At 42.4% G+C, this 16483-nt stretch overlaps 1 protein-coding gene across 8 annotated transcripts in view; it reads left to right on the top strand.

Annotated features, from left to right (window-relative positions):
* Positions 1 to 2455: 2455 nt before the first annotated feature.
* SFSWAP (splicing factor SWAP) overlaps positions 2456 to 16483 on the top strand; it is a 124091-nt gene continuing 110063 nt past the window's right edge. For 2 of the 8 annotated variants that reach the window (XM_070951295.1, XM_070951296.1), the window contains exons 1-4: positions 2459 to 2853; positions 7434 to 7603; positions 8298 to 8432; positions 12828 to 12916. In XM_070951295.1, the coding sequence (XP_070807396.1) occupies positions 2564 to 2853; positions 7434 to 7603; positions 8298 to 8432; positions 12828 to 12916 (684 nt within the window). In that variant the 5' untranslated portion in view covers positions 2459 to 2563. Of the gene's footprint in view, positions 2854 to 6437; positions 7073 to 7433; positions 7604 to 8297; positions 8433 to 12827; positions 12917 to 16483 lie in introns of those variants that run through there. The other 6 variants (XM_070951299.1, XR_011600836.1, XM_070951302.1 and 3 more) reach the window with 6 other exon arrangements.

A 16483-nucleotide genomic window follows, 5' to 3' on the forward strand; every position in this document is an offset into this window, starting at 1 on the left:
ATCACTCAGGAAGCCCATAAAGCCATTAATCACTGCTGCCATAAATATACGACCGCAATAAACACAATCTGCCACTCTTTTCCATTTTGAAGACTTTTATTGTCAGGATATAAAATACAAAAGAAAATAGAGGGAGGGGGGACCTTTTATTTTCCAAAGCACCTGAAGGCAGGACAAGAAACAATGGTTGGAAACTAATTAAGGAGAGAAGCATCCTGGAATGAAGGAGAAACTTCCTAACAGTGAGGATGGTTAACCTGTGGAACAGCTTGCCACCAGAAGCTTCATCGCCGGAGGTTTTGAAGAAGAGACTGGATAGTCATTTGTCTGAAATGGTATAGGGTCTCCGGCTTGAGTAGGAGGCTGGACTAGAAGATCTCCAAGGTCCCTTTCAACTGTGTTACTATTCTATTCTATTCTATTCTATTCTATTCTATTCTATTCTATTCTATTCTATTCTATTCTATTCTATTCTATTCTATTTTTTCTATTCTATTCTATTCTATTCTATTCTATTCTATTCTATTCCATTCTATTCCATTCCCTTTTCATTTCTATTCTATTCTATTCTATTCCCTATTCTATTCTATTCCATTCCCTATTCTATTCTATTCTATTCTATTTCTATTCTATTCCATTCCATTCTATTCCAATCCATTCCATTCCATTCCCTTTTCATTTCTATTCTATTATTCTATTCTATTCTATTCTATTCTATTCTATTCTATTCTATTCTATTCTATTCTATTCTATTCTTCCATTCCATTCCATTCCCTATTCCATTCCATTCCCTATTCTATTCCATTCCATTCCATTCCATTCCATTCCATTCCATTCCCTATTCTATTCTATTCTATTCTATTCTATTCCATTCCATTCTATTCCATTCCATTCTATACCATTCCATTCCATTCCATTCCCTTTTCATTTCTATTCTATTCCCTATTCTATTCTATTCTATTCCATTCCCTATTCTATTCTATTCTATTCTTCCATTCCATTCCATTCCCTATTCCATTCCATTCCCTATTCCATTCCATTCCATTCCATTCCATTCCATTCCCTTTTCATTTCTATTCTATTCTATTCCCTATTCTATTCTATTCCATTCCCTATTCTATTCTATTCTATTTCTATTCTATTCCATTCCATTCTATTCTATTCCATTCCATTCTATTCCATTCCCTTTTCATTTCTATTCTATTCTATTCTATTCCATTCCATTCATTCCATTCCATTCTATTCCATTCCATTCTATACCATTCCATTCCCTTTTCATTTCTATTCTATTCCCTATTCTATTCTATTCTATTCTATTCCATTCCCTATTCTATTCTATTCTATTCTTCCATTCCATTCCATTCCATTCCCTATTCCATTCCATTCCCTATTCCATTCCATTCCATTCCATTCCATTCCCTTTTCATTTCTATTCTATTCTATTCCCTATTCTATTCTATTCTATTCTATTCCATTCCCTATTCTATTCTATTCTATTCTATTCTATTTCTATTCTATTCCATTCCATTCTATTCTATTCCATTCCATTCTATTCCATTCCCTTTTCATTTCTATTCTATTCTATTCTATTCTATTCTATTCTATTCTATTCTATTCTATTCTATTCTATTCTATCCTATTCTATTCTTCCATTCCATTCCCTATTCTATTCTATTCTATTCCATTCCATTCCATTCTATACCATTCCATTCCATTCCATTCCCTTTTCATTTCTATTCTATTCTATTCTATTCTATTCTATTCTATTCTATTCTATTCTATTCTATTCTATTCTCTGCTTCTCCCTCTCCCTCCAGTGTGCTGCAGCTGCCTAAAAAAGCCAACACAGTCCTAAACTGCATCAATGAAAGGGGTTGGACTAGAAGACCTCGAGGGCCCCTTCCACCTCTGCTTCTGAAAATAGTGGGGAAAATGGGGAGGAAAAAGGAGAATGGAACAAAGTCTTAGAGTAAAGGAAGGGGAGAAAGAAAAGGACTGACTTCCAAGTCTTTTGGGCACAATATAAGAAGATAACAACACAATCTGCAACTCTGAATCTGATTACAATCAAAGGGAAACTTTTGAAGCTCCTCCTCCTCCTCCCCGCCCTTCATTGAAACCCCGCCCCCTTTTTCTTTCCTCGCTCCTCTCAGGGATTCCCATTCGGGTTCGCACTTTCGCCGCGGCGTAGCTTTTTTTTTTTATTTATTTATAAACCTTCAACGAATCCGCCCTCTTCGTTCTCTGCACAAAACCGCCCTTTTTTTTCAAACGTCTGGTTCGGACTTTTTTTTTTTAAATTGATTTATTTTCAAACCCGCCTCAAGCTCGTGACGAATCGGCCGAAGGAGGAGGTCCTTTCGAATCTGCGGCGCGGGAGGAAACACTTCCGGCCGTTCCTCGTCCTCGGACCGGAAGTCACTGCCCGCCATTTTCTGGCGGCTGATGGCGGCGTCAGGGAGGCCGCGGCGGCCGCTACTGCCCTGCGAGGGGTCGCTGTGAGGCGACGCCCGGGCGGCTTTTTTCCCTTCTCCGGTTCTCGAGCGGCGACTTCTTCGGGGCCATGTACGCCGGGCGGCCTAGCGGGGCGGAGGCCTCGGCGGCGCCTGCTGGGCGGACGCTGAGCTCTGTGGGAGCGCTCCCGTCAGCGTCAGCGGCGGCCTCGCCCGGCGGCCCGAGCGGCGGCGAAGGCGGGAGCGGCGGCGGCGGCGGGGTGGTCGTCGGTGGCCGCGTGGAGCTGCTGGTCTTCGGCTACGCCTGCAAGCTGTTCCGCGACGACGAGAAGGCGCTGCAGCAGGAGCAAGGCCGCCACCTGATCCCCTGGATGGGCGAGGCCTCCATCATGATCGATAGGTCGGTGCACAGCAACCCCCCCGCCCGACTATCGCTGCTCTCGTTGTGCTTCTTCTTCTCCTTCTCGCCCTCCTTGTGGGTCTCTGGGGAGGGAGGGGGGGAAGGGAGGGAAGAGTGGGATGGGGGGAGGGGTTGTCAGGGATCCTCTGCCAAGCAGGACAAGGGAGAGCTGGGCCCAGGCGAGGAAAGGCTTATTATTATTATTATTATTATTATTATTATTATTATTATTATTATTATTATTATTATTTTATTATTATTATTATTATTATTATCCCCTGCCTTCTCCTACGAGCAGGGCTAGGCTTACAGTTCCCCATCTCTGGCTGGTTTCCCTGGCTGCTTTCAAAAGGCTGGACTACAACTCCCATCTGTGTCCAGCGTTCCTGTCTGATTTCAGACAGGCTGGACTACAACTCCCATCCCCGTCTGTCTTTCCTGTGATTTTAGATAGGCTGGACTACAACTCCCATCTCCGTCTGTGTTCCCTGTCTCTGATTTTAGACAGGCTGAACTATATCTCCCATACCCGTCTGTCTTCCCTGTCTGATTTCAGATAGGCCGGACTACAACTCCCATCCCCGTCTGTGTTCCCTGTCTGATTTCAGACAGGCCGGACTACAACTCCCATCTCCATCTGTCTTCCCTGTCTCATTTCAGACAGCCTGGACTACATCTCCCATCCCTGTCTCTGATTTCAGACAGGCTGGACTACAATTCCCATCCCCATGTATCTTTGTCTGGTTTTGGATAGCCTGAACTGCAATTCCCATCCCTATCCAGCATCCCTGGCTGTTTTCACACAGGCTGGACTACATCTCCCATCCTTGTCGTTTGTGGTTTTGGGATATGCTGGACTACAATCCCCATCCAGCATATCTGGCTGTTTCCGGATACCCTATGCTAAACGAATACCTCCACTTAGTTGTGCAGGGTTATAAATTTCATAATCTGTAGTTAACTTACTAAATGTGCTGAATTGCAACTCCCATCATCCATTTCCGCCTCCCTGGTGATCTCTACATGCTGGACTACAACTCCCACTGGTCCATCTATCCGGGTTGGAGATGACTGCCAAGCCCCATAATTCCAATAAAATTGGAAATCCAATAAAATAAAAATATTGAATTTTGTTGCTTCCATTCAGCTGTTAGTTCATTGTAGAAGGAATTCCCAAGATTACCAGTAAAAAACTTTTATGTATTAGGTTGTTGTAACCACATAAAATTGGACAGTGTGTTTGTTTTTGTGTAAACAATCTAATTATATAATTTGAGCTGTTGGAAAAGCTGTACTTCAAGTTACTGCGAGTTCTTGGTGAATAACAAATCTTGCCATTACTTGGTTATAATACCAGGGCACAAACATAATGTAGTGTAACCTTAAAAAAACTTATTAGTGGAAGTGCTAAATCACCTTTCAACTTTTTTCTAAAAAAAAAAAAATATCTGCAAATATAGCTTCTGAGTAGCTTTCAGAAATCATGTATTGGGTTAATTACCTATGATTGTTTATGACAGAAGCCTGGATAAAGATGTCTCCCCAAAAAGGCTGCTGTTTTTTTGGGGGTGCACATATAGAAAGTTTGATTTGGTAAAAGCAGCTTTCAAAGGAACAACAATTATTTATAAAATGTGTCGTTTTAATACTGAGACTGCACAAATCCTTCACTTATTTGAATGGTTTTTAGACCATGAAAGTACCTACCTTTAAGGTGATGCTGGCTTGGTTTTTGATGGAAGAGACCAGCATGGCTACTCCTCTGAAGTTGGGTGTGATATGGCTCCTATAATAGCTATTTAAAAAAAAAAGATTAAGAGCTTCCCTTGCCTGTTGAGCTAGTCAAGGCACAGCACATCTTAAAAAAAAAACAAAAAACAAAGAAACTACAAAAATTTGTAAAGTTTCCTTTAGATTCCAGCAAAGCCAGCTTTGGGAATCTAGAAAGCTCCAGGGTTTATCTAATCTAGATAAATCTAAAAAGCTTTGTTTTTCAGGCTTTATCTGATCTAGATAAATCTAGAGGTCCCTTCCTCACCTCCCCATGTTCTCTTCCTCCTTGGCAGAGGATGTGTTGTGTTATTTACATTCCCTCCACTTTGAAGGAGTGGATCCTATATAAACTGGGGTTGGAGTACCCTCTTTTCAAACCAAAGTCTTTAATGACTCCTGTTACGAATGGAAGGAAGACTTATTTGCATCTCTGAATGCTTATCCTAGCGAAAACATACTCTCTAGGGCGATAAAGTTAATCTCACGATCTGTTATGCAGTATGACGCCCAGGCCATATTTTTTTCTGCCTGAGTTTCCAATAAATGATGTAAAGCTACAGTCCAAGGTTAATGTGATTCTTGCATTCTCATCCTTCCCTACTACAATTCATTGATGAATCTTGTTTTGCTGCGGTCCGTCCCCCCCCCTCTTCGGAGCAGCATAGTAGCAATCTTTGTAATGGTCCCGTAGAGAAGGTTAAACTGAGGTTTAGTGACTTGACTGATTTAAAATCCTCCAGGGAATTTCAAGTTTGACAAAGTAGAACCTTGGTTTCCGAATTCCAAATATTCTAATTCACTTAGGGCAATAATGCCACTTTTAGCGTGATGGAAGTTGTTGCGTGTATTGGCTACACTTGTACGGCTTCTGGCAAAAAACCTTGGTTTTCATTGATTTGTAGATAGATGTTCCAGCTGTTTAGTTTAATAGTATTTGTAGCTTCATGGAAACTCATTTTATTACCACAAAATGGTACAGAATTTAGATAATGGTTCCTGTAATGCTGTTACGCTTGGGGACTCCTGCTATTTAAAGCTAAAACTGACAGGTGGATTCTTTGTCTGGTTGTAATCTGATTGTTTTGGAAGATCAAAACGTTTCTATTGGCATTTTAGTGAGAAAATGGATAGCCAAAGGGACTGAAAAGGCATTGTTGTTAGCACAATCCCTCTAGTGTAAAACAAAGAGAGTCTGAAGGCTTTGGTTTGAAAAGAGTGTGTGGCATATTGTAAGAGCTTGCTCCTTCCATTTTTCTTTTTTGCTTTACACAATCTTTGTAAGTTTACAAGGTCCCAATGCCCAAATCAAGCCCTACCGGGAACAATACAAAACTCATTAATGATGATTTTTGGCGAAACCTTAAAATGAATTTTCTTTAAACATCCAGAACAAAAACGTACTGTTGGTAACACCATGGCATATGTCTCGTATAAGGTTATGTGGCAATATTTTGTGACTTCCTGGAATCAAACTAAAATGTAAATTAAACATGGATTTGATCATTCAGCTTCATGGTCATCAGTCAAAACAATAGCACATACCAGCCAATGCTCTTTCACAGTTTCTGATAAGGCAAGTTAACTGAAAACTGTAAAAATGGTAGGAGCAAGCTATGGATATGCTCATGATCTTTTATTATTTTACATTTGTAACTTAAGGAGGTTTGATAGATTTAGTCACTATAGAAAACTGGCTCTAAATTATTGATTGATAATCTTTCAGAGCGGTTGTTTTTTTTTTTTTTTTTACCTTGCTCTCTCTGGAATTGTTTGTTTTTGAGGAAGCAATAATGGCATTGAGACGATTACATCTTAGAAGAAAGTTGCCTTTTTATTCACAAGTCTGGTTTTTTTTAAAAAAATAAAATAAAGTCTCCTACATTATATTAGTTTTCATCTTTTAACCAAACTTCATATTCCACATTCTTCTTAGAATGGTGGAATGGGCTCGGTTGCTCCCTTCTGCTCATATTTTCCCAGCCACAAAGAAAATAGTTTTAAGTCTCAGCCTAATCCTCTTTTAATTATCGGCCTGGCACAGATTATACAAAATAAATAAATAAATAAATTATTAGCCCAAAGAAAAACTTAAGCGGCTTACAAATACAGACAATTAAAAAAAGTGACCAAATGAAATAAATGCCCAATGTAAAACGATGGATATCTAGTTCAGGGGATCGGTGAGCGTTTTCTGCAGAGAACCTCCTTAAATTGCACCAATGTTGCTGTTCCTATGTATGTGTGTCTCTCTATCACATAACCCAGGACTTCTTTCCTCAGCCACATAGCTAGGGGCCGAGCCTAGCCATGATTTTACCTCCAATGGATCCAGGTTTCTTTGATGAAGATTTCTCCTGAGAATGCAAGACTAGCAGAAAAGAAGCGAGGAATTGCCCACCGTTTGGTTCTTACGGATAGGTATTTATGTACTTGGGTTTGTGTAAATGTAAGTAATTTGCCTTTGCAGGAAAAAAAAAAACACAAAAATTTCCCTCTGTTACATAGCCGTTATATATGTCGGCCAGGGTCATTAAATGGTTGAACCACAAACGGTAAGGACGCATAGCAGCTGGTTCCTCTTTGTAGCCGGTTAGATAGTCTGCTTTTAATTGTAATCAGTAACTCCCAAAAGGGCTTGGTTTTTGCGCTTGTTAAAGGAAGTGGGTCAGGAGTGTTGAGTCAGATTTAACGGGTCCCTCGTTTAATTCAGTAGATGGTTCTTTTCCGTTATAGGTGGTAAGTATTGATAGATTTGGCAGGAAACCCAGCCCGAAGTCCCTTGGTTGATCCTCCCCTTCCTGTTGCAGATATGATGGGCGTGGCCACTTGCACGACCTTTCCGAATACGACGCCGAATATTCCACCTGGAACAGAGATTACCAATTGTCCGAAGAGGAAGCTCGAATCGAAGCTCTCTGTGATGAAGAGAGGTATTTAGCCTTGCGTACGGACTTGCTTGAGGAAGAGGCAAGGCAAGGTATAAAAATCTAGGACAATTTCCTGAGAATAGCACGCGTTGAATTTGAAAACAAAAATTGCTTTCCCCCCCCTCCTTTGAAAAAAAATGTAACTTTTTTAAAAAGAAAAAAAATTGTTGTTTCCCACTCGTTATATACTCACTCTTTCTGATATTATTTTGACAGTAACCCAGTGGATTCGAAAAAAACGAGCGTCTTTGCGTATCTGAGGACCTCAGGATATAGTTTATTTGTAGTGCCACCCAGAATGGCTGCCCATTCGTTTTGAGGGCAGGCTGAACGTTGCGCGCACTCTTTTAACTGTTCTTCTTTTAACAGTATCGTATCATCGAAAAGTTCACGTCTCTTTTTTTCTTCTTCTTCTTCTTCTTCTGTGTTTTGAGTAGAAATGACATTCACGCTTATCTCAGCAGGAGAAATTTTTTAAAATATAAACCCGAGATCATTCCTGCCCCCCCCCCCCCCCAAAAAAAAAAAGAAGAAGAAAGAAAGCTGATACCTTCTGCCCTTTTTTTATGTGTTTGGGTGGAAATATCAGTGTCCATACATGACCCACATGGTCAGCTTGCTGTAACGTTTGTGTTTGAATGCTTGGGCGAATTACGTGTTGTTCATTTTTTAAAAAAAAGAAAGTTAGCTGTATTTAAACGTTATCCCCCTTTTTAAAAATTGTGTGTTGCTTTTTTCTTCAAGAGGAAGAATATAAGAGGCTGAGCGAAGCTCTGGCCGAGGATGGATCCTATAATGCAGTGGGATTTACCTACAGTAGTGATTATTACGATCCCTCAGAACCCACTGAGGAGGAAGAACAGCCCTTCAAGGCCAAAGGTAAGGGGAAATTCTGCGGGAAAAAATTGCTTCCTATATGTATCTTGGGAAAAAAATCATATTGGCTGGGCTAAGATTTTGTAGTTCTGTTGATGAAAGGCATTGAATTCCTCAGTTTGGGGACACCTGTACATGAAACAAATGTCTCTTCCGCTTTCATGCCCAGGGCGGGACTAGAACTCACCGTCTCCTGGTGATTGGCCCAAAGTCACTTAGCCTGCTTTCATGCCCAAGGCAAAACTAGAACTCACCGTCTCCTGGTGATTGGCCCAAAGTCACCTAGCCACCTTTCATGCCTAAAGTGGAACTAGAACTTGTGATTTCCAGGTTTCTAACTTAGTGCCTTAACTACTAGACCAAACTGGCTTTAAAGTATAAAATGTAGTACCTTTTAGAGGCTGAAAGAGTTCTGTATATTTAAATAGCTTGCAACTGGCATGGAAGTGAGTAATGCAAGCAAGCGTATTAGCTTACTCGATCCTTTTAAAAACCCACAAAGAAAGTGAAACCTCCCTCATTCTGATCAGTTCTTTTTCAGATTCCCTGAAATAGTCTTAACTTGTTGCTTCAAATATTTGGGAACGCTTTCCCACCTTTCTTGTTTGAGACATTCAGGTTGCCTTATAGCAGTGTTCCTCAACCTTTCCGGATTGGTGGCCTGGTGCGCGCAGGTGCGCATGTGAATTTGTGCGAGGGGAAGGTGCACAGCTTGAATGGTATGAGCTGTGGGGCTGCGAGTGTCCAGTGCCTGCCACTCAGGAGGGTTGTGAGACCCAACACCCACCATTTGAGGGAGTCAGGCTGCGGGCATCAGTGCATGCAACGAACGCGAGTGGCGCTGCGAGCACCAGTACTTGCCGCTTGCATGAGTCAGGCTGTGTGCCAGCCTGTCACTCACAGGGCCGTGGCCCACAGTTTGGGGATCCCCTGCTTTATAGGATGTAGACTGCATTGTGGCAAAGTCAAATTTTCAATTCATTTTTGCTACCTTGTAGCTGACTAGGGGACACTGTGGCTCAGTGGCTAAGATGCTGAGCTTGTCGATCAAAAAGGTTGGCAGTTCAGCGGTTCGAATCCCCAGTGCCGCGTAACGGGGTGAGCTCCCGTGACTTGTCCCAGCTTCTGCCAACCTAGCAGTTTGAAAGCAGGTAAAAAAAAATGCAAGTAGAAAAATAAGGACCACCTTTGGTGGGAAGGAAACAGCGCTCTGTGCACCTTTGGCGTTTAGTCATGCCGGCTACATGACCACAGAGACGTCTTCGGACAGCGCTGGCTCTTCAGCTTTGAAACGGAGATGAGCACCCCCCTTTAGAGATGGGAACGACTAGCACATATGTGCGAGTGGAACCTTTACCTTAAGCTGAGGTTGCTCATTGCTTTTCTGTGTGATGTAATAGGCACAATGTGGCTGGTAAAAAGTGCACCATCAGTTGCTTATACAGTCATACTGCAAGGAACATCCGAGACTGTCATGTTTGATTACAAGTGTCGTTGTTAATCCTTTTTTTGCTGGATTCTCGGTAAATTAAAGTTTAAAGATGATCCATTTCCCCCCAGCAGTTTGAGTTCTCCCAGCTTGAGAACAGGAGAACGGGTAGAGTGGTAGCTAGCTATTACATAGTTAATGCGTGATGTTTGCCCATTGCTCTTTGAGAAACTCAACATGCTTTTAAGAACTTGTAATAGTGAGGCTTACCGTAGTGTCAAATCACACAAGATTTTTCGATGCCGCCAAAAGAGAACCAGATGTTCTTGGGGCAGATCATTAAAACAACTCCCCTGTAGTGAGCTTAGCTGTCTAGGAGCATCTCTGAAAATATGTTAGTTTGTTTCTCTCTCCCAGTGACAGTGGAAGTAGAAAAACCAGCATTGCAGGAAATGTTTAACAATAGATAGGGGGGAAAAAATAAGACAGTTGTTAAATCGCTTTGTCTGCTGTACGGTTTGTAGTCCCCGCAGACTTTGGGGTAAGATAACGGCAGTCCTGCATAGAATCCTACTTCCCGTGCAACTGACAAAATATGGTTACATTTGAGCCCATTTGTTTGCCGCAGGCATTAGTAGGAGCTGTACATCACAATTGTGGAGAGCCATTTTGTATGGGAGAAGTGAATGTGACCCACATATCCCCTGTGCACAAGTACACACCGCTTGTGTTGAATCTGAGGCTTGCCTTCCCTTCCCCATAATTGAATTACAATTCTGAGATTGCTCTCCCAGATTAAATTGGGAGTGTTGGGGGGGATGCCATTAACAGCTGGGAAAAATTGTAGAAAAGAATTTACGGCTCCATTGATTCTGGGATAGATCAGAAGGTTGTATCTGCTTTGTCTGGTATTAAGCGAGAGCAGAATATCTCCCGTAGTTGTTAAGCAGATCCATCTTAATCTTCGCCTTACTTCTTTTGATGCTGTATCAGCCCCGCTCTGGAGAAACCGGGAGGAGATAGAAGTTGAGTTCTGATGTGGCTTTGCATATTTTCTTCTGATCCCAGTTCTTGCATGTGGCTGTTTAAACATCTCAAGACAGGAAGATAATTGAATTGAAGTTTAACGGAGTTCATCTAGCGGTGGACAACTATATCAAGAGGACACAGCATGTACACCACTCTGAATTAATGAGTTAATTTATAGAAGTTACTACAGGGAGTCCTCGACTTATGACCCTAGTTGAGCCCAGCATTTCTGTTGCTAAGGGAGACATTTGCTACATGGGTTTTGCCCCATTTTACAACCTCTCTGGCCACTGTTGTTTAGTGAATCACTGCTGTTGTTCAGCTAGTCACACCCTTGTTAAGTGAATCTAGTTTCCCCATTAAATTTGCTTGTCAGAAGGTCATGAAAACTGTTCACATGGCCCCGGGGCACTGTAACCACCATAAATACGAATCATCTGAATTTGGATCACGTGATCATGGGAATGCTGCAACAGTCATAAGGGTGAAAAACAGCCACAAGTCACTTTTTTTAAAGTGCCGTTGTAATTTTGAACGGTCACTAAACGGACTATTATAAGTTGAGGACTACTTGTATATCCAGATGTTTGGGTCACCACAATGTAAAAAAGGTGTTGCAACCCTAGAAAGAGTGCAGAGAAGAGCAAGAAAAAGGATTAGGAGACTGAAGGCTAAAACATGCAATGAATGGTTGCTGGAGCTGGGCATGGCTAGTCTAGTGAAGAGAAGGATTAGGGGTGACATGATAGCATCTTTCAATATCTCAGGGGCTGCCAAAAAGAGGAGAGGTTCAACCTATTCTCCAGAGCACCTGAGGGCAGGACAAGAAGCAACGGATGGAAACTAATCAAGGAGAGAAGCAACCTAGAACTAAGGAGAAATTTCCTGTCAGTTAGAAAAATTAATCAGTGGAACAACTTGCCTCCAGAAGTCGTGAATCCTCCAACACTGGAAGTTTTTAAGAAGAGATTGGACAACCTTTTGTCTGAAATGGTATAGGGTTTCCTGCCTGAGCAGGGAGGTTGGAATAGAAGACCTTCCGATTCTCATTCTATTCTATAAAACAAGAATTAGGCCTATCCTAAGATTCCCCCCTCCGAATTCTGTACAGAATGGACCAATTTAGGCAGTGTGCTTGCAGCCAGTTTTCCAGGGTTTGGGATAACTTGTGGATGGGAAAGAGAATGCTGCCAACTTTAAAAATAATAATAATAATAATAAGCTGAACAATTTTGGCTATTTTAAGTGGCTGAGCTGTAGCTACTGATTTGTAAAAAAACAAGCCACCCAAGTATCGGAGAAAAGACATTAATGAATGAAATGTCGTTATCCCTGTGAGGTCCCTAGTTACTCCTGTGAATTAATCTAGCAAGGCAGTGCAGATTATCTCAAAAAACCAGGTGCTGGTGGCGTAAATACACGCACCAAGGATTTATCTTCTTGACAGTGAGAAAGGAAAAGTCTGCAGTCTGATCGTTGTAACCAAGATGGATTTCTCCCCACTTCCCATGACTCTTAACTTCTGAATGGCTGGTGTACACCCATCAAAGACTCCTTCTTTTAATTGGTTCTGGTTGTTGAAGCGATGTTCGCTGGTACATCGCTCAGGTGGAACATCTGCAAACACCTGCGGCATCAACTTTGCCGAGAAGCATTAAGGCTCAATCCCGCCATGTGTCTTGGTCTCTTAAGCGATAGTTACGCCATCAGGTTAGCAAAAACATGTTTGTGTTCTTCAGCAGAGGCAGGCTTCTTAACTCAATAAAACAGAGGTAATGAAAGAAAAATTGGCAGTGTAACGCAGCCTGGAAATATGCAGATGGGGGGGTGGGGAATAGACTGCCAAGAAGGGAAACTTAAGCCGATGTTTTGTTTGCGTTCAGTTCATACAAGAGAGGTGGGTTTTTTTGCATGATAGTGTATCCTCTTCTAATTTATAGCGGCTGTAACCAAGGCAGAAAGCGTAGAAGAAAACGAAGAGCCATTTATCGCCCCTTTGGGACTGACTGTACCTTCCGATGTGGAACTGGTGAGTATGTTTTGTTTTAATACAGATGAACACCATGGAGTATCTATAACATCTTCCTTTCTGTAAATTTGAATAATGCAACAAGTAAATTCTGTCTGTTCGGAAATTCAATTCTGAAAGCAAGTGTTGTGGTCCGCCAGCAGCCTGCGGAGCTGGCAGCAGATTTGGACAGTGGGAAGGCTGGGGAGGAACATGGGCCAGTCCTGGAGTCAGGAGAAGGCCCGGTCGAGGGCTCTGCATCGGAGGCAGATGGGGCCAGCGCCATCTGGGAGCGATGCGCGGACTCCAGAGCCTCCAGAGGCTGACAGTAGAGAGGCAGAGGAACAGGAGGAGCCTGTTCCTAGTGCACACATGCGAAGAGTTGCCAGAAGACAAGAGCAGCTGAAGCAAAAAGGATGACTTGAGAGTAAGGCCAGGAGATGATTGGCCCCTCCCAGAAGGCTTAAAAGAGCAATAAAGGCTCTTGGGCTCTTTGTTGGAAAAAAATGTTGCTACATTTGTTTCATGTCTTGCTACATTTGTTTCTTGTCGGGGTCTCTTGCTTCTGAACTTTTGCCAAGAAAAGCCTTTGGCAGGGTGCCAAAGGAGACAAAGGTTGGTGATAAGGCTGAAGGACTGTTTATGAAGAATTTGTTTAGGTGTTCTGCCCCAGCTACGGACTCCAAAGAACACAGCACACACAAAGTCCGTACAAACCTTAGTTTAATAATTTAAATCAGTCTTTTCTGAACAAAGGCTGTTAATTGAACTTCATTAACAGCCGACAAGAATCCAAAGAATAATATATCAATTCTGAGGCACAATATTTCAGATAACTGTAATCTTACTGTGGTTGGCAGAATGCCCAGAAGCAAGTTGCAGGAAAACTGATAAGAGAGAAACAAGAGCCGAATCAAACATTTTCTGGAATCAAGACGCAAAAGAATGTGAACGAAGTTGTTCCCTACAACTTGCTTCAGTCGGCGTTCCTCCTTAAATAGGCTAAGGGAGTGGCCAATTAGCCCCAAGCCTTACTCTCGAAGAGACCTCCTCCTGAGGAGCCACTCCTGCCTTTTGGCAGCTCTGCGCACCCGTGCATCGAGAAGAGGCTCCTCCTCTTCTTCCTCTTCTCTTATGGGAGCTTCTGGAGGTTCTGAAGGCCCTGGCTGAATCCCCGCCTCTGGCACCACATCTTCTCCAGCCTCCTCATTGTCCGACTCGAGCGCCAACTGCACAGACTGCTGGCGCAGCACCACATCAGCCTCCTCGCTGTCGGAATCAGCTACTAACTGCACAGGCCGCTGACGGGCCATAACATTAGGACTGATTGTGTCTGGTAATAACTACTTGGGCCTAGGTCACAACAGCTTCCTGAATATCTGGCTATTGCATTAATTGACATTGTTGGCAGATTTAGATTGTATAGGTAGTCCTTGACTTACGACCGTTAATTGAGCCCAGCATTTCTGTGGCTAAACGAGATATTTGTCCCTTTTTACGACTTTTCTTGCCACAGTTGTTAAGCGAATCAACGGCACTTGTTAAATTAAGTCCCACGGTTGTTGAGTGACTGTGGTTTCCCCATTGATTTTGCTTGTCAGAAGGCTGCAAAAGGGGGTCCCACAACCCTGGAACACTGCAACCATCATAAATACGAGTCAGTTGCCAAACATCCAAATTTTGATCGCGTAACCATGGGGATGTTGCAATGGTCAGAAGTGTGAAAAATGGTCAGAAGTCCCTCTTTTTCAGTGCCGTTGTAACTTGGAAATGGTCACTACGTGAACTGTTGGAAGTCAAGGTAATCCTAATGTAGTTTACCTGGGAGTAAACCAAGAGTAAATCTCTTCTGGGCAGAGAGTGAGCTTCTCAACGTTTAGCACTGTGTCAGATACTATTGATATTGTAAAAGGATAGTTGGCCAACTGCAAACAATTGCAATAATAATGTTCTGAAGAGGAGAAAAAAAAACCCACTGTATTTTAGGAAATTTGTCTGTAAATTGGTAAGATTTACAGCCCTGGAATTATTTTCCCAGTCTGGCTGTTTCCTAGTTGAATCATTCTGTTGTAACTCTTTATTTTATGATCCAGATCATCTATTTTCTGTTTTTTTTCCCCCTGATTTGGAGAGGTAGCACAACATTTTGCCTGCTCATTGCATTTTAGACGCTTGGTTCCCTAGCAGCTTTCCAATCCACCATCTGCGGAATAATTTAAAATGGAATAAGAGCTGCGTTTGCATAGACGTGAGCCCTTTTACGATTAAAACCCACATCAAATACAGGGAGCGGTCTTGCTCTTGTGACTTAGCGCTTTGCGATTTCAGGCCCTGTGCGAACATGAATCAAAGTCCTTTGATGCGGGAGTAGCAACTCGATAGTTTGAAATTCTGAAAGAAGGTTAACTTTTACGAGGAGGGCACAGAACTCTTAGAGCTCAAAAATTCTTTCAGATGTTCAGTGGGGAGGGAAAAAAACCTTCTGTAGCCTTTCTCTGGTTTGGTTTGGTTTTGGGTTTTTTTTTTTTTTTTTGGCTTGTTTTTGTTTTTTTCCCTGGTGTGTGGAATTCGTTTCCTTAATATTGCTACACACCCATATTTATGACTAGAGACTTTAAAAAAAAAAAAAAAACCTCTTTATTAACAAATCATGGTTATCCACCCGAGATGACTTATATGTAAGTTTCTATTAACATCAGAATTATTTGCTGTGATGGCGCGGTGGTTAGAAGGCAGTGTTGCAGGCTAACTCTGCCGACTGCCAGCAGTTCGATCCTGACCGGCTCAAGGTTGATTCAGCCTTCTATCCTTACGAGATTGGTAAAATGAGGAGCCAGATTGTTGGGGGCAAGAGGCTGACTCTGTAAACCGCTTAGAGAGGGCGGTAAAGCACTGTGAAGTGGTATAGAAGTCTAAGGGCTATTGCTATTCCTTCTTTCCATCCACCCATCCATCGTACACAGTGTTGACATCAGAATTATTTCTATTAACATCAGAATTATTTACTGTGATGGCGCGGTGGTTAGAAGGCAGTGTTGCAGGCTAACTCTGCCGACTGCCAGCAGTTCGATCCTGACCGCCTCAAGGTTGCCTCAGCCTTCTATCCTTCCGAGGTCGGTAAAATGAGGACTCAGATTGTGGGGGCAAGAGGCTGACTCTGTAAACTGCTTACGGTGAAGCAGTATATAAGTCTAAGTGCTATTGCTAGTGTTACTGCCCTTCCTTCCCTCCTCCCTCCCTCCCTCTCTTCCTTCCTTTCCTCCATCCATCAATCCATGGTGTGCACTGGTTAGAATGCAGCATTGCAGGCTAACTCTGCTCACTGTCAGCAGTTCAATCCTGACCATCTCGAAGTTGACTCAGCCTTCCCTCCTTCTGAGGTCGGTAAAATGGGACCCAGATCATTGGGGGTAATATGTTGACTCTGTAAACCGCTTAGAGAAGGCTGTAAAACAGTGTGAAGCGGTATATAAGTTTAACTGCCATTGCTGTTGCTATAGTTCCGGTGTTTTCCCCTTAAGTCTTGTCACAAAAGCAGATAGGCTTCAGGTATTTGAAAAGGGAGACATAAATTTTTATGGGTGGCTC

This window comes from Pituophis catenifer, unplaced genomic scaffold (genome assembly GCF_029215685.1).
Source record: "Pituophis catenifer annectens isolate HBS135680 unplaced genomic scaffold, rPitCat1.0.hap2 SCAF_10, whole genome shotgun sequence".
NCBI classification, from domain to species: domain Eukaryota; kingdom Metazoa; phylum Chordata; class Lepidosauria; order Squamata; family Colubridae; genus Pituophis; species Pituophis catenifer.